At 44.4% G+C, this 19,244-nt stretch overlaps 1 protein-coding gene across 2 annotated transcripts in view; it reads left to right on the forward strand.

Annotated features, from left to right (window-relative positions):
- Window positions 1-19,244, forward strand: part of SPEF2 (sperm flagellar and cilia associated 2) — a 1,151,963-nt gene that overhangs the window by 37,374 nt on the left and 1,095,345 nt on the right. For both annotated transcript variants that reach the window (XM_078674939.1, XM_078674940.1), the window contains exon 2: window positions 8,066-8,168. In XM_078674939.1, the coding sequence (XP_078531065.1) occupies window positions 8,066-8,168 (103 nt within the window). The remainder of the gene's footprint in view (window positions 1-8,065; window positions 8,169-19,244) is intronic.

Here is a 19,244-nt window from a genome sequence, read left to right on the forward strand (position 1 = left end):
ACTGAGAGGGTGCAACACTGCTGCCAGTAAACCCAAATTCACCTCTACAGCATGCACTGCGTGTGTAGATAGTGTTGTGTGAGGACTGCGACGAGGACAAGGGCAGAAATAAAATGAAAACATGCCCAGGGCAGCGGATGGCGCTTGAGCCGTGTTTTGCTTAACTTGTTAGCATTCACAGGGACTCGCTCCAGAGACTGGTTTGGCTGCTGGCACAACAGGTATTTTGACCTGCATCATTAATGAAAAAACAGTGAATACAGAGTGAATACTGCATGGGGTGTGTGCCAGTGCCAGCAAACAAATACAGCCAAGGGGTTTGCGCGTTGTGTCGCGCTCTCGCTACGGAGGTGCCATTTGCTCACTAGAAGGTAAAGCATCACTCTACTACCTGCGGGTGAAGGATGCACACCGTACCCCACAACAACAACCACACCCCTGCACAAACAACCTGAGCAGGTAGCACGAGGCTTGATGACGTCAAAAATAAACTTTCAACAGGAGCACTGGGAGAACAGGTATTATTAAAATACCGAAACGAAAGTTAATGCAAATGAGATCAAAACGCATGGAAAAACAGCATTTCATGCAGGACAACTATGTCAATGATTATACAGAAAGGGGTTAAGGCCAAATGACAAGGCCCTGCCCTCCTTCCAGCCTCCAGGCCCAGAGCATTGCACACGGTGCCGGCGTCATAATTGCTCGGACTCTGTTTACCAAACACACTGACCGTGACACCACGCTCAATAAAAAGCAGCATTGGTGTGGGTACTTACTGGTGGCACTGCCTTCATTAGGCCTGCTGCTGCACACTCACTGGCTGCTTCACAAACTACAATGCGTCGTACTGAACTGAACTGGCGGTGACTCGTGCAGTGCGTGAGTGCAGGCTTTGGAATTTTGAAAAAAAGGTTACACCCGCACACGCTGCTGCCACGGCCCCTACCCCACAGAACCAAATCCTGTCCAATGAGTGGCCCGCCCACCGGCAACACTGAGCTGAAGGCAACCACGGATATGGATTTAGCATCGGCTCAGCACAGCAGCAATCTTCACAATGGACTCGGGAGACTGTGATAGAGTGTGAATTACACTGAAGTGAGTCTATTATATAATGCGACATATTATGTGCAGTTGAGTCCTTCATGTGAGTTGGCAGTGGCCCTCAGGTGTAGACCTGGCCCTGAAAAATAAGTGCTGGTGCTAAGCACCGGAAAGCACCGGCACAAATTAAGCACTGCAATAGACCAACATATAATTATGCATATTTAGACCAAAACCTGCAGACACCCACAGACATGTAAACAGGCGCACAGACCTACAGGTACCCATAACCACAGACAAACAAACAAGTACTGTTGGCTGCTTTTATGTTGATTTACACCATCGCAAAGGTTTAGGGGTGTCAGCAAAGTGCAAATCAGAGAACAGGTGAGTGAATTGTAAAAAGTCTTCTGAATGGAATGATACTCCCACAATTAATCATTACTGAATTCAACTATCTTGCACATGTATTTGGCTATTCATTTAATTAAGCAGTTTTCTATGGAAGAACCATGTCCCATAGGCATTAGAGCACCTTATAAAGGAATTACGTTCCATATAGTAGTAAATAAATCAAGCAACCATGTTGAATCCAGGATATAAAACCAACAGCAGTCAATGATCGCTGACCTATAACATTACCAACAAGACAGGGGTGAACAGCATGAAGAATGGGCAAATATTTAAGATAAGCACCGCGCTGTAAAGCAAGAGGAAAAGTCAAAAATAAGATAGGTACTCAGAAGGAATAAGAAGAGTGAAATCACTTGTGAGGGAAAGCAAGGTAGAGATTGAATAATATGTGGTCGATCAATGGGTTAAGTTGTAGGGGATAGAGTATAAGAAGAGTAGATAATGATCTCAATCTCAGTCCAAGGGTCTTATGTCCAAGTGAAGTCTAACCTCCCTTTTGAAGTTGCAAGGCACTAAGGGGCACATGCATCATTGTAGGATTTTGCACTTCCTAAATTGCGAAAATTAAGGAATCGCAATTTAGGAATTGCAAAATCGTATGCATCAAGAAATCCTAATTTTTTTTAGGATTTCTTAATTTTCGGAATTTGCGATTCCTTAATTGCGAATCGCAATTAAGGAATGGCATTACATTGATTCCTATGGGCCTAGAGGCCCATAGGAATCAATGCCTTTTTGCATTTCTTTTTTTGGGAATTCACAATTTGTTGATACATTGCAAGGGTGCAGAGGGGGGTCCAAAGGACCCCCCCCCTGCACCCCTGAAATGTATTTTAAAGTGCATGTTTCACACACACATGACCTAAGGACGTGTGTGTGTAACATGACACTTTCCAAAATGCATTTTTGTGCTTTTTTAAAGAATTTCGCAAATTAACACGAGGGTCAACCTTAGTGGTATGAATTGCTAATATAAATGAATTCCAAATTCTTGTGGTGCTGCCATAGAAGCATTACTTCTTATACTATTCCCATTTGTAAATGGAGGAAACTTAGGTTCCTAAGTGTAAGTCTATAGTTCTTAAGCCCCATTGACCATTCTCAGCCAGAAATCCTTGTGAGTACTGGGGTCAATATAGCAGTAGGTTGCATTTTTTTCATGGTGATTAACAGAATCTCTGTTTTAGAGGGAATGGCTTTGCACAGTGTTGGAGACCAAAGAAATGTAATTATAGACAAAATCTTAAGATTGATATGGGTGTCATCCACATATAAATAATAAAGAAACCCAAGTTCCTGAGGAGAGACCCAAGTGGTTCCAAATACAGATTAAACAGAATCCAAAGCAATATAGTATGCTGTTACTAGTGGTATAGTGCGGGTAAGTAATATAAAAAGTTTGAAAAATTAAATGAAAGAGGGAAATAATAGAATTAATTGATGTATTAGCAATATTATGCGTTTAGATGAGTTCTGACAACGTTTGGGCCCGGTGCCACTGCACCTGCTGCACCATTCAAATCATGACCCTGTTGTCTGCACAGTACCTGCATTTGTGACTGCCTGTTTAATAGTAATATATCGTAATGTTACGTGTTTAGTAGAGTGCCTAGCGCTTTTGATCCTGGAGCTACTGCACCTGCTACACCATTCAAATCATGGCCCTATTGCCTGCTAGATAAATGCAATTGTAACTTTCCTGTTTATTTAGTATAACTGCAATTGTGACTGCCTCTTTAGTAGTCAAATCTAGCAATATTAGGTGTTTAGAGGTGTTCTGACAATATTTTGGCCTAGCGCCACTTCACCTGCTGCACCATACAACTCATGACCCTAGTGCCTGAAAGATAACTGCACCTGTGACTGGCAGTTTAGTATTAAAATATAGCAATAATCAGTGTTTAGTGGGGTGCCTAGAGCTTTTGGTTCCTGTGACACTGCACCTGCTGCACCATTGAAATCATGACCCTTTTGTTTGTAAGGTAACAGCACTTGTGACTTCCTGTTTAGTTTTAAATTTGAGCAATAATCTGGGTTTAGAGGGGTCCCTTGAGCTTTTGGACCCAGTGCTACTGTACCTGCTGCACTATTTAAATCAAGTCCATTTTAAATGTAGGGTAACTGAAATTGTGACTGCTTGTTTAGTCATCAAATATAGCAATATTATGTGTTTAGAGGAGTTCTACCAACTTTTAGGCCCATGTACCACTGCACCTGATGCACCATTCAAATTATGTTCCTGTTGCCTGCAAGGTAACTGCACTAGTGGCTGCCTGTTTAACAGTAAAATATAGCTTAACTCTTGTATATTAACTTTATTTTTAACTTGAAATGTTTATTGCAGCATTTAGAATTTGATCATAATCAAATAGATTAAGTTGAAAAAAATCAATCCGATAATGCCTACAAAGTACAAATAAAGATACTGAGGCATAAATACGAAATGCCACAAACATTCTAAGGCTGCTTTACACATCTAAGTAATAAAAAGCAAGCATTTGAGCATACTGTTAGAATCTGTTTGCCTTTTCCATGGGAAGAGATCTTATCTTGACAGTGAATAGGGTTTAAGCAGTGTGAACAGCTATAGTTAAAGTATCATAAATGTGTGCAGCCAGGGAAAGTTAACAAAATAATTCCATACAAAAGCAAATAAACAGTAATTCAGCAATAGGAACTGATAAGACCCTCCTTTTAAGATATATTAACTTCAAGAGATTTCACAAGCACAGCCCAGGTGAAACATTAAAAAGACTTGTCCAGATCACAAGTTGTTAAGAAAAACAGATTTGTTTCAGACTTAGATTAAATAAGAGGTGTTCGTTTATGATTAGATGCTGCACTATTTGCTACATGCAATCTTGCATGAGCCACCTTTGCTTAGTCAAGTACTGCACAACTGCACACATTTTAGTTCCTTCTTTGCGTATTATTCACTGTTCCAGTTGACCAAGTCTTTTGAGTGCATGCGGCTACTATGCAGAAGACATATTACAGGAGCAGTCTGTGTAAATGGTTGAACGCACGCCTTTCTGCTCTTGGGTGCCTCCATCATCAGGTGCTCTGCTGGTGCCCTTCGCCCAGGACTGCAGCTACATGTAAACTGATGGTTAAAATGTCAGTGGATGTGTACTTACACATTTAAATCTCACACACTCAGAAGGGGGGAAGGCAAAATTCCCCTAATCTGACCTCCCCTATCAAACGACTATAACTCACACAAAAGGAGTAGGGAAATGAAATACAAAGGTGGCACGTGCTTAGTGAAAAAATACTGACCTCACTCACAACGTTGTGACATGCTTCATCATTGGGCTTGCTTCTAAACACCTCTGAGCAGAAAAACTGCTAGGGTGGAACAAAAGCGATGGGAAAACAATACAAACAGACAAGTTGGGATCACCGAAAAAAGTGCAGTGGAGTTTAAAACTAGCTCAGAAGTGTCCCCTCTCGAAATGTTATCCATGGGCCCACCGGCTAGGTTTTAAAAATTGAAGGATGGTGGTCATGGGAGAAGATAATTGTTTACTTCACCTCTCCTTACTGCCAAAGTGTCGACATGTTTCTGCCTTCTGATACGTGCCCACAGTGTTGGGTCACATTGCCATTCATCAGGACCCTTCGGATCCCAAAGTGTGTTAACCTCTGAACCTGGATATGGTATCCTAGGAATGGTTCCAAGCAGAGGGCTCCCCTATATGACGCACACACGGTAATCGAGGTTCATATACTACAACGCTAAAACTAGAGAGATGTTGGGAGTGACCCCCTATAGTCCAACTTTCATCAAGGTGGATGCACTTCATGGAAAGTATCCAGCTCTTGCTGTGTAGGTAACTTACTCATTTGCCCAGGTGTGATGTCCTGGCCCAAGTCTTACATCCTCCAAATACCATGGATACGAGGACACTGCATTTATTTTTTAAATGATCTTCTAAAGCCTCATGGATGTTTTGGGTGGGACTGAGCATAAGGTGGCCCAACAAACGTGCTTGGTTGCTGATGTCTTCATGTACTTCAAGATCAGGGCGAAAAAAACAAATGTTTTCTGGCAGCCATCCTTGCACAGTCTGGGTGGTTTCAACTTTTGTTGTGAGTTGGTGGAGGATGATGTTTGATCCTTTCTGGAAATTGTAGTTTGCTGTGCGCTCAGGGGCTCAGCTTTGTCACTAAGATTGGGGGTGGTTGAGCTTCACATTTCCCAACAATCACGCTGGCATATCTTGTTAACATACATTATTTCAGATGCAGGACATGAGAGGGGCTTTAGGCGGAGGGGAAAGTAGGAGCAGTGCAGATTGTTAGAGGTAAGTAAAACAAAATATTTTGTAAAATAACCAACACTTTTAAGAGCTTCTAAACAGAGAGGAAGGAGAGCGATGTGTATGTATGTGTTTTAGTCTGTGTATGTAAAACTCCTAGGTGAAATCCGACAGACACCTCAACATAGCCCACTGAAAGCACCTTTCCCAAATATTTGCTTAGAAATACATTTATTAGGGGGGTAGTGTGGAAAAGTCAGCCCATAACACACCTGATGCCCAGGCTGCTGGTGCAGGACGCCTCTTAGTTCCCATCTTGAACAATTATCAAATGAAGAGACGGGCGCTGGAAGCAGGAAAACAAGAACAGAGTTTTATTCCTCATGAGGAGAGCCTGTCATTTCGGACACTCGCATAGTGTCTTCAGGAGGTGCTCTCTCCTACCTCCCCCCAGTTTCTCTGAGGCTTCGTCTTTTATACACATGTTTATAATGCACAAACATTCCTTATTACAATAAAGACACTTTGAAGTAGGAAAAAAACATGCTAGGAATCCCAGCTTCAGGCCTATTCCCATACCAGTCGATCAGATGTCATCCTCCCCTCCTGAATGTAACAAGAGATTGTGATCTCTCAGCCGGACATTCCTACAGGACACGAGGGCAGGAGGGGATGATCAAATCAAAGGTTGGGCAGGCGATAAGATCGGGCACTTTGGCTGGTGTATCACGGTTTTGTTATGCTGGGCAGGAAAAGGGGGGGGTGTACATTCACGAGGCTTGGTCTTAGGACTTGGGACCGGGTCGAGAGGCCAAGTGCAGCCGGGGGGGGGGTGGTCGTCAGCTGAGGGGAAGGGTGTTCTCGGGAGGAAATGGGGGGGTGTGGGTCAAGCAGGAGGGTTACTTCTAGAGCAGGGTCACGCAGAGGGAGAGGGTCTTGTGGCCGATGCATGAGCAGTGCGCGCGGGGAGGGGTGCCGGGAAAAAATGGGCAGAGAGGCCATGGTGCCTAAAATGGCTGTCGTGTACGTGTGTGCATGGGTCTATGCTGGCGGGATAATACAGTCAGGGTTTAGCGATATCCGTTCTGCTTACAACAAGGGGTACAGTGAACACAAATGAACGCCGCTTATGTGCATATACATTGCCATTTTCAACAGTAGGTGTTACACCCCCCCGCACCCCACCCCCGATCCCCTGAAGATAAGCTCCCATGTGCGCTACTCACAAAAAGCCTGCACCCTTGCCCGTTTGGCATTTGTTGTTGGATAGGCAGCTGCTTAGTAGCAAAATATGATGTCTGAGTTGTAGAGTGAGTGTTTTTGGCTCCTCTCAGGCTGCGGCTGACAACAACGAGTTCCTCAGGCTCTGCACATTTATGTTTTATTCTGTACGTGGTCATTATTGAAAGCAATACATTTTCATGTGGTATTTTTTCACACGTTTGATATGCACAGCATGTGAAATGTAGTGCACTGATATATACTTATGCTGCACGGCTCTGAAAAACTCAGACTCAAGCTCAATTCATCCTATATTGATATTTTTTGTGTGTGTATGCTAATTTGCCTACCCCTGCAGCGAAACTTGTAATCAAGTAGTGAAAGTGGATTGTTTAACAGGACAAGTTGAGGTTTATAATTTGTCATCCCATGGCCAACTATGTACTTTATACATTTGCTCTCCCTGAAGATATATTCTACATCAAATATACATGGAATAAGTAATCTAACTGCAGTTCTCTGATTATTTGGAAAACAACATTGTATGCTAAAGTTTAGGTTGAATAGTTCTGGGTTTATAAGTAAAATGTTTTCTAGAAAACATGAATTTATTTGAACATTAAGGACCAGACGTGTCCAGCTTCAGAACAACAGTACGCGTCAGACTGGCTGCTATTTATTAGCTAGCCACCACCCAATACCAGAACTGGGGAATCTACAATCCCATCACCTCACTATGTGTAATTACAAATTAAAAACCTGTACATTTGTACTAATATCTGTAATAGATTTCATTAAGCAACTTTAAATTGTAAATGTATTGCTCTGTTACTGTTGTAGTTTTAAGATTACTCTTATTGTCAACTGACTGCCAAAGTTATCTTTTCTCTCTTTGTATACAGCAGCAGCCCTGCCTTCTGTTACTGACCTCTGGTCTAGTGTATGGCTTAGAGGCAGCGACTGAATCCATGGCTGTAGACAGCACGTGGTCACTGCTCATCTTCTTGATATATTTGAGCCATCTCATTAGTTTGCTCCTTCCTACTCCCACAATTGGAACCTCTTTGCGCTTTGTAGCATCGACACATTTTTTTTAATGCTACTCTTTTTTTTCTCAATAGATCCGAAGTCATTCGCAAAAGATTTTGCGACTGGTTACCTCATTGGAGAAGTTCTATACAAATATCAACTCCAGGATGATTTTGATCAGTTTTCACAAAGTCGGTTAGTATGCTTTAACTAATAATCTTAGTTTTCTCATCTAGTAATTACTTAATGCTAAAACAAATCGTCGATTTGTCGAAGAATCTTTCACAATGAGCCTTCACCAGCTCTTTTATTTAAATTCAGTGGTTGTTTTGCACGATGCACAATATTGTTGAATGGGTCACACACTGAAAAAGAGAGGTTAGTGTGAATGCTTTACAGTATGTTGCTACATGCTAATGCCACTGACCATTCTTACAGTGCACTGGCATATCACTGATGTTTAAAAGTTTACACAGTGTGCTACTGAATTCACATTAGGGCTTGTCATGACATAAAAAGTTTCTGTATTTTAAGATGCATAGATTAAGGACGCCACAGTGTGGCATAATGGGGCCGAGTCACAGAACTAATCTGAGACAAAATCCTAAACGTACTACTTTTGGTATTCACAGAAGTCATTTAGTAGTAGTAAAGTTAGTATTTTGTCTTAAGTTAGTATTTTGTCTTAAGTTAGGATTTAGGCTTCAGTTAGTGTTTTGTCTTAAGTTAGTATTTTGTCTTAAATGTTGATCATAAAACAAAATCCTAACTTAAGACAAAATCCTAATTTAAGACAAAATCCTAATTTAAGACAAAATCCTAACTGAAGACAAAATACTAACTTAAGAAGACAAAATACTAACTTAAGATAAAATACTAACTTAAGACAAAATACTAACTTAAGATAAAATACTAACTGTACTACTACTAAATGCCCTCTGTGAATACCAAAAGTAGTAAGTTTAGGATTTTGTCTCAAACTATTTTTATGAATTGGCCTCAGTATTAACCCGAGGCGTAGGACTATGCTACACTTGCGTAGTTTGCACAACTATGCGCTATGCGAATTGCACGTAGCACAGTGCAACAACGCGTAGCATAGCGGGCATTTTTTGCTTGCTCGCGGTCCTCAACATCAAGTTGGTGACTGCGAGCGAGCAAAATGACATCCTGGCGAGACTTTTTTCCTCGTTCGCGATCAGCAACATCAAGTTGCCGATCGCGAGCGTGGAAAATAAATCCCCTGGCGAGATTCTCAACGCGGGGAGGTCAGGTTTCTCATTGCGAGTGGTTGCGTATGCTCGCAACCTCTCGCGATGAGAAACTACCAGTCCGCGTTGAGAAAACTGCCGCTCGAGTACAAATCTACTCGAGCAGCAGAAAACGACCACTTGCACTGTGCAAGAAGCTGTTTGCAATGATTGCACAGTGCGTACAAGCATCGGGCAGTGTGCAATCAGTTCTAACAGAATTTTCCCTTCCGCAGTACGCAGTTCACGTAGCTACGCGTACCTTGCGTACTGCAAAGTGCACTTCGCGTAACTACGCGTAGCGCAACTACGCAAACTACGACCAGGGATACCCAATATGCACATGTATTATTACCACATTCTATGAGAATGTAAACCAGACGCCTCATTTGGTAATGCTTGTTTTATTATTGCAAGTGTTCTCTCTCACCACACAATATCAGCTGAACTAGGCTCCTTCTGTGTATCACATATGCCGATGCCATGAACTTTTATCTATACTGCATAAACCCATGTCTGAACCTCACATTTAAATAACTTGCTCTTTTTAAGTACTAAACACCCACTTCTGATAGATACATCTGCCGTGTGGATTCCTCACCTTGTGAATACCCCTTGCGTCAGCAACATTCGGAAATTCTTTTTTTCGTAGCCTCGCGCCGACGTGGACTCCTGACGTCATAGAGACACGACCTCGCTCGCGACTCCGCTGACGTCACCGACGCCTATAATAGGCCCACGCCGGCGTGATGACATCAGTTCCGTTTTTTCCGCGTCGTCGACGCTAACGGTTATCGGGAATCTCTGTAGCCAACGGATACTTTGTTGCCTATATTGTTACCTTTTCCTGTTTCTCTGTATCCTATTCTTCGAAGATGTCTTCTAAAAAGACCGGCTTCAAACCTTGCAGAGAATGTGGAAAAATGATGTCCATCACCGACCCTCACAGCGACTGCATCTGGTGCTTGAGCCCGGACCATGATGTGGATGGCTGTTCTTCGTGTAAGAAGATGAACCCGAAGGCCCTGAGAGAGAGAGAGGCGAAACTCTTGGTAGCTAAGATGAAAGCTGGAAAGGAGAAGTCATCGAGGTCTCGTTCTCGAAGGGCGAGGTCGAAGTCAAGATCGAGGTCGAGATCTGGATCTCGGGGGAGGTCATCTTCGAAGTCGACTTCTGGACATGTTTCGAAGAAGAGGAAACATAAGAAGAGGAGACATGAGTCCCGACGTCGTTCTGGTAAGGAGTCGGGATCGAGGTCGAGGTCACCGAAGAAGGTACGTTCGAAAGTGGTGACTCTTGGTGTTTCGGATCCAGAACCTGAAGGTGAGGCCTCCCCTTCTGAGTCGCGGGCGCCGTCTCCGACTCCGTCTCCGAATCCATCTCCGGCGCCGTCTCCGGTCCGAGATGAGGAGGAGCCTCTTGAGAATGAGGGTTCCGCGCCCTTAGGTGAGCCGAATCCGAACGCTCCTCAAGACAGGCCTGAGGGTTTCCAACCACCCTTTCCTACCCCAGGACAAGACCCATCTGCGTTTCTCAACGCAATGTACGGAGTATTTTCGAGGGCGTGGTACCCCTCTGGTGCACCTTCGGGTCCCATGGGTCCCTTAGCTTTTAATTTAGGAGTCCCTCACTACTACCCTCCGGCTCCGTTTATGCCTTGCATGCCGGCTCCGACGCCGCTGTGGCATTTTCCGGCTCCACCGAAGTCGTCGACGCCGGTTCCGGGTTTGCCTGCTCCGAGTCGTCCCCGAACACATCCCTCTGAGCCATCGAGTTCGATTCCGACGTCGATTCCGAATCCGTCGGAGCCGGTGGTGGATCCGGTGGCAAAGCGTGTCAAGATGAGATCCAGAAGAGAGGCTCAACGCCTTATGGATGAAAGGAGGTTTTTGGATTCACAATCTGACATTGAAGAGGGTGAGTTGGATGAAGATGCTTTTGAGGAGTTGGCAGATGCAGGAAGCCTGGATTTTTCTCCAGAGTGGGAGTTACCCTCAGGCTCTAGTACTCCTTCTAGGGACGTTCAACCCTATCATTTAATTATGAAGAAGGCTGCCAGTCTCCTTAAGTTGACTTTGCCTACAGCAGAATTCAAGTCTAATATCCTGACTGAAGTATTACATTCTCCGAGTTCAGTGGTGGAACCTCTTCTTCCTTTTAATGATGCTCTGACAGAGCCCATTCTAGAAGTGTGGAAGAAACCTTTGTCGGCTACAGCTGTATCTAAGAGTGTAGCCAGAAGATACAGGGTTGCCCCTGAGGATCCTGCCTTTTTAACCTCTCACCCTTCACCGGAGAGTTTGGTCATTCAGGCGGCATGCTCCAAAAAGAACGTTAGCGCTTTCCCTCAGGTTCCTTTCGAGAAGGAAGCGAAGAAGCAGGATCAGGTGGCAAAGAAGTCCTTCTCCTCTGCCAGTATGGCGTTAAAATCATCAAATGCCACTTGCTTGATGGGGAGGTATTTGCACGCACTTATGGACTCTTTGCGTGTTCTCGTTCCAAAAGTTCCTGATGACAGCAGGAAGAATTTTGAGGAAGTCATCTCTGACGCTCAGGCGGCGGCTCGCCAGGTCATTCAGAGCGGCCTGGATACTGTAGACTCTGTGGCGCGCATTATGGGTACTGCTGTCGCTACTAGGAGGTCCGCCTGGTTGAAATCTTCTGACTTTTCGAATGATGTTCAGGCGACATTGTTAGATCTTCCTTTCGATGGTTCAGGCCTCTTTGGGAAGAAGGCTGATGCGGCCCTTGAGAGGTTTAAGGATAGCAGAGCGACTGCTAAATCTTTGGGTCTTCAGATGAGAGGCTCTTCAACTGGCAGAAGATTCAGGGGTTTTGGTCGCTCTTCCTTTCGGAATTTTCGGCAAGGCCAACAGCAGCAGCAGCAGCAGCAGCAAAACTCCTTGTATAGGACATATAGGGGAAAGCAGAGAGCACGTCCCCGTGGACGTCAGGCCTCTTCCTCCTCCACTTCCTCCAACCCCCCTGCCCCTGAGAAGCAGCCCTAGATCCGACATTCAGGATCATGTGGGTCCGGTTGGGGGCCGGCTTACCCATTTTCTACAGGATTGGGAATCGGTTACATCAGATCTTTGGGTTCTCAATCTTGTGGAAAATGGGTATGCCCTTCCCTTTCGGGAATTCCCTCCCAATTTCCCTCCTTGCCAAGGGTATTGCTCCGAGGAACATCTGTCTCTTCTGCAGGAGGAAGTGTTGACTCTGATAAGAAAGGGTGCGATAGAGGTGGTCCCAGAGCAGGAAAGGGGTCAGGGATGCTACTCCCGGTATTTCCTGATTCCGAAGAAGGATGGCAGACTTCGTCCAATCCTGGATCTCAGGATCTTGAATCTCTATCTGAAGCAGGAGAAATTCAAGATGCTCACCCTTGCTCAGGTTCTTCAGGCGCTGCAAGAAGAAGACTGGATGGTGTCGCTCGACTTGCAGGATGCTTACTTTCATATTCCAATCCTGAAGTCGCACAGGAGGTATCTCCGTTTTACGGTGGGATCGCAGCACTACCAGTTTGCGGTCCTTCCGTTTGGACTTACTACTGCGCCTCGAGTCTTCACCAAGGTGATGGCAGTGGTGGCGGCGCATCTCAGGAGATCAGGGATTCCAGTATTCCCTTATTTGGACGACTGGCTGATCAAGGCGGAGTCGTCAGAGAGAGTGCTCCATCATCTGCGAGAGACAACCCAGTTGTTGTACAGGTTGGGATTTTCGATAAATGTGCCAAAGTCTCACCTGGTGCCCTCCCAGCGCAACCTGTTCATAGGTGCCGTACTGGACACAACCGTATGTCGTGCATTCCCTCCCCCTCAAAGGATTCACGACATACAGGAGATGATTCCTTTATTTTACAATGGAGCGGTTGTTCCAGTCCTGAAGGTCCTTCGCCTGCTCGGTCTGATGGCTTCATGCATTCTGTTGGTCAACCATGCACGCTGGCACATGAGGGCGCTCCAGTGGTGCCTCCGCAGGCAGTGGTATCAGCACAACGGAGATCTCAGGGAGTCAGTGAGGATCTCCAGAGAGGCTGCAGCTGATCTGTCTTGGTGGGGCGTGGAAGGCAATCTGTCACAAGGAAAGCCTTTTCAATTGCCTCAATCGGTGGCCACAGTGATAACGGATGCATCCACTCTCGGGTGGAGTGCTCATCTGGGGGATCTGGAGGTCAAGGGCCTTTGGTCTCCAGAGGAAAGGTTGCTTCACATCAACCTTCTAGAATTGCGGGCGATTCGTTTGGCGCTCAAGGCCTTCCTCCCTTCCCTTCGCGGTCGATCGGTTCAAGTCCTGACGGACAACACGACCGCGATGTGGTACATCAACAAGCAGGGAGGAGTAGGGTCGCAGTGTCTCTGCAGAGAGGCTCTGCGTCTCTGGTCCTGGGTTCAGGACCATCAGATTTGTCTGATGGCGAATCATCTGGCCGGAGTGTTGAACGTTCGTGCAGACAGTCTCAGTCGGCAGTTCTCTGCCGACCACGAGTGGAGGCTTCACCCGGAGGTGGTTCACGACATCTTTCAGATGTGGGGGACTCCTCGGGTGGACCTGTTCGCCACTCAAGAGAATGCGCACTGTCTGTCATTCTGCAGTCTCCAGTATCCGATGCAAGGAGCCTTGGGGGATGCGTTTCAGTTGAGTTGGAGAGGTCAACTCTTTTACGCGTTTCCCCCCATACCTTTGATTCCTCGGGTTCTGAGGAAGATTCGCCAAGACCGGGCCCAAGTCATATTGGTCGCCCCGGATTGGCCAAGAAGGGTGTGGTATACAGATCTACTCCACCTCTCCTCTCACCCGCCGCTCCGTCTCCCTCTCAGGGCAGACCTCCTCTCTCAGATGGAGGGGCAGGTTCTACACCCCCACCTCCAGACATTGCACCTTCATGCCTGGAGATTGAACGGGGCAACCTGATTTCCTTTTCCCTCCCGCCTGACGTTGTGGATGTCATCCTGTCAGCCAGGCGTGATTCCACTAAGTCCATCTATTCTTATAGATGGGCGAAATTTGTCTCGTGGTGTGGGGAAAAGTCTATTGATCCATTGAAGGCCCATTTGTCTAATGTTCTCCAGTTTGCCCTTTCTCTGGCGCAGCAGGGGCTTGCGGTTGCCACGGTGAAGGGTTACCTTTCGGCGTTGTCGGCATTTCTCTGTTTGCCTGACCAGCCTTCTCTTTTTAAGTCTCCTGTGGTCTTAAGGTTTTTGAAGGGTCTTACTAATAAGTTCCCTCCTTCACCTTTTATTGTGCCTCAGTGGGATTTGAATCTTGTATTGACTTTTTTGATGGGTGCTCCCTTTGAGCCTCTCCATAAATGTCCCATGAGGCTTCTTACCTTTAAGACAGTCTTCCTGGTTGCAATAACCTCGGCAAGGAGGGTTAGTGAGCTTCAAGCTCTTAGTTCCAAGCTCCCTTTCCTGACCATTCATGCTGATCGAATGGTTCTTAGGACCAGGGCTGCTTTTCTGCCTAAGGTGGTAACTCCCTTCCATCTAGGGCAGTCCATTACCCTTCCTACCTTCTATCCTCCCCCTCTCCCTTCTAAGGAGGAAGAGAGACTGCACCGTCTGGACCCTAAGAGGGCGGTGTCCTTTTACTTGGACAGATCCAAGGACTTTCGCTTGGAAGACCAGCTCTTCGTTGGATTTGCTGGCTGCATGAAAGGAAGGGCGGTCCATAAGAGAACTTTATCGAGATGGATTGTCCTCTGCATAAAGATCTGCTACTCTTTGGCCGGTAAGGAACCACCAGAGGGTATAAGGGCTCATTCAACTAGAGCTAAGTCTTCGACCTCAGCATTGGCTAGAGGTGTGCCTGTTGAGGATATTTGTAGAGCGGCAACTTGGTCTTCCCTCCACACTTTCGCGAAGCATTACTGCTCGGATTCCGAAGTGAGGAGGGAGGGTCACTTTGCGCGCTCTGTCCTTCAGGATTTCCTGGTTTAGAAGAGTGGACACCCTCCTCCGGGAGTGGGGACTGCTGTGGGACTCTATTCACCAGGTGAGGAATCCACACGGCACGCAGATGTATCTATCAGAAGAACAAGTTACTTACCTTCGGTAACGCTTTTTCTGGTAGATACTATATCTGCCTGTGGATTCCTCACTGACCCACCCGCCTCCCCGTTGTCCACTCTTCTATGCCAGAGTTACTGTAATGTAATGTATTTATATTTTGTGGTCAAGGAATTGTTTAAATTACTTTCCTGCCTTTGCTTAACACTGTGTGTTTTGCCTTGAGTATTGTGTACTATGTATACTTGTATATTTCTACTGTCATTGGTCCGTCCGTGTTCCTCGATGGCACGGAAAAAAGGGCGGAACTGATGTCATCACGCCGGCGTGGGCCTATTATAGGCGTCGGTGACGTCAGCGGAGTCGCGAGCGAGGTCGTGTCTCTATAACGTCAGGAGTCCACGTCGGCGCGAGGCTACGAAAAAAAGAATTTCCGAATGTTGCTGATGCAAGGGGTATTCACAAGGTGAGGAATCCACAGGCAGATATAGTATCTACCAGAAAAAGCGTTACCGAAGGTAAGTAACTTGTTCTTTATGTATGAGTTACTTGAAGGAGACTTCACATTCATATAAATCTTTTTTGTAGAAGTTATAAAAGTAAAACTATATATAATATATTAAAAATATGTCGAAGTTGCAAACCAGAACATAAAACACAATTAAAACTAGTGTCAGTTCGCATTCACTCGCATATGTACTATGATAAGAATTAAATATAATATGATAGTCAATAAAAACAGACATTATACAATATTACTGATAATCTTGCATCACCTTTATGTGACCCAGCGTTTAAATGTGAGCTTGTCCTAAAATTAATTATTTTTGTCCTGAAGAATATTAATCGCCACCTACCAATAATCACAAGCGGTGGCACAATACTACAGTATTTCTCCATGGTATTCCATTTTTCCATTAGCGCTCCTAGGCACTCCATTGTTGTTTATTTTCATGTATTGACACATGCAATATTAAGAAATATTCAACGGAATTTCCTTAAACTTTCTCAGGTCGGTCATTGCTGCAGAGACGTACATATATGTAAACAGTCACCTTCCAATAGTCTCAGTTTTCCTATTTCATTGTGATTTTATGGCTCACGCTTCAGTGCAGCGTAGTGGTTTTAGTGGACCCTGACTACAGAAGCAGAAATCGATGAGATTTAATATATAGAAAAAATGACTTGGTCAACTTCATCTAGCAAACAATGCAACTTTGTGGTTTTTCAACTTTAGTATTAATAAGGCAACTATTTGTCATTGGGAGTCCCTCATTATAAAACCTTTGTCACCCCCAAGCATTCATTAATTGTCGAAAGCTCGCAAGACAGAGAATATTACGGTTACAATTTAAGAGCGTGTCCATCAGTGGAAAGACCCCTGAGCAAATTTCCTGTCGAACTTTACATTCTAAAATCAATGAGATTCCATCTGGCCCATCGTGTACTACTTCAATTCAGAGTTAGGCTTCTGTTTTAACGATATGTCCATTCAGTAACAGTGTCTGATATTTAAGATGCCAGATCATAAAGAAACTATATTCGTCAGCAAGGTTGCATACGTGGTAGTTCTTTGTCAGATGCTTGTTCATTGCAAAAGATCCAGTTTCTGGAACGTTGACCCCACGAAACAGATATGATTTTGCAGCTTCACCTTCAAGCGAGAACAGGAACCAGTAACTTACCCTTTCCGGTTTAGACATTTGTTCAGTTTCTTCTACTCTTAAGCATATTCCTAGATAGTGCCTTATTATTTTTTTGTGGCTGCAGAGTAGAGTGCAAGAGGTTTTCCCCCAAGATTAGTCATGTTGTCTTATTGTTTATCTTTAAACTCTGTACAGATGGCAGGTCTCAAAGATGTGTTCTCAGGGGTTCTAATTTAATGAAAATGTAAAATGTTTGCTAGAGTTGCTAAGTGAGAATCAGTTACTCTTCCAAGTGTTCCCTATAATTTAGCAATCCGTCTATGAAGTTACAATTTAGAGCATTCCTTTTACATAAGGTTTTAACTTAGTATACTTGTGAACCACAGAACATGGTAGAAGCAACTTTGCCTAGAATGTTCACAATAACAGGATAATCAAACCTCCTGCAAAAAGGGACCAGTGGCACACAAACCCCCAGGTTCTTCTAGACGTACCCACAGACCAGGTATATTTACGAGTGACCCTCTCAAGAATTCCATGGTTTGTTTAAAAAGGGAAATTTAGCTAGTCTTTTAAGCTTTAGGCAGATTATTTATGCTCTATGTAACTTAGTTTAAAAGGGAGTAAGGTCCCACAAGAGCCTCGTGGTTGATCCTGAGGTGTGTTCTCTCAAATTTTCAGAGGAAGCATGTAGCAGTGCACCAATACATTTAAAACCAATACCTTTAAACGTCCCTCTTAATTGACTTGCTGATAAAGTATGCCATACGTCACGATCACATACATCTATATACCACATGTGCACAGGTGTAGCTTTTGAGTATCACCTGAGAGTCGCAGTACTTCAAAGATAACATGAATACCTACCATTAGCTAGGGGAAAAAGATCTAAGTCCTTGGTACTAGATGCTCAGAAAGACCTCCGTGCCCTCCTACATTGGCCTATCTCCTATTTGGCTCCCAGGTTCAGACCTCTCAATGAGCATCGGGATCACCCAGTCCATTTCTACCCAAACTCCCCTTACCCAACTGACCATTACACAAATTTAAAGATGTGAAAGAAACATATTATTAGTGTTTATAGGGAAGGTACTCTAAGCAATGGTAGACCTACCAATTGGGTCTCTAGAAGGAAAACAAACACAAATCTGGGTTTCAGCTGAATCCTCATGAGCCCAGGGTTCAAATACTTGTTAGCAGGACTCCTTAAATTAGTATGTGTTTTTAGGACAGCTACAATATCACTTCTTATCTTTTACGTACCTATACCAGGGTCTTTTCCATGCTTTGGAAAGGAAACTTCTTTTGTCGTTTTTGTAATAAAACGAGTTGCAAGGAATACATTAGTGAATTGTCTCCTCAGAGGGTTGCTGAACGAAGAAGCAAAACTGGTTGCCAAATTATTAATACAACATGTGCGAATGTGGGTTGAATTTAATAATGTACTTCTTCTAAACTATGCAGTATACAATAAAAGCAGTTGGACTATGGACAATATCTTGCTTTGATTCAACCTGCTGAACAATATCTGCATCCTGGTGCCTACATGTTGTACGTCTGTTTTATTGATTACTCAACCACTTTCATTTTTTAAAGATATTATTTGATTTTGACAAAAATTAAACAATGGTGCAAACATGTCTCACTGTAATGGATAATATTTCCATACAGATCACACTAGGGACAAATAACACTCTGCCCCAAAAGTTTTCAGATTAATCCCAAAAAGCTGGAGTCCATCCATGACTGCAAGGTTTATATTCAAAATATAATCAGTGCACCTGTGTGTAGAGCTGGAAAATCAGTTTGACACAACTGTAAGAAATCTTATGTGTGTGCGTGATACCGTTGTACTGACCTGAATGCAGGTAGGCCTCTTCTAACTTTTCTACATTATACAACTTCATTCATTATAGAGGATTAACATGAAATGTATTCACAACCAAAAGTGATGTTAAGATATTGCAAGTCAACCTTTACCAGCCCGGAGATAGAATCACCTTCACGAACACCGTCAGCTGCACCACCTCCACAGACACAACATCCTCCATTATGGAACACCTGTCGTTCAAGCCCCATGCCACAGCCAACTTCACCCTAAGCAGCACTCTCATCTACAGACTGCCAGGACTATGCACCAACTTCACCCACACCATCACAGATGGTGTTATACCATTAACCCTCAACATTAGCAATTGCTTCCTGCTCGGAGACCTGAACTTCCGCATGGAAGACCACACTGACCCCAACTCAAAAGCACTCATCAAAGACCTTGGAATTCTGGTTCTCACCCAACGACTAAAGGGACCTACCCACATCGCTGGACACCTCCTTGACCCTATTTTGACCACCTTCAATAACATC

Source organism: Lissotriton helveticus, chromosome 2_1, assembly GCF_964261635.1.
Source record: "Lissotriton helveticus chromosome 2_1, aLisHel1.1, whole genome shotgun sequence".
Classification (NCBI taxonomy): Eukaryota; Metazoa; Chordata; class Amphibia; order Caudata; family Salamandridae; genus Lissotriton; species Lissotriton helveticus.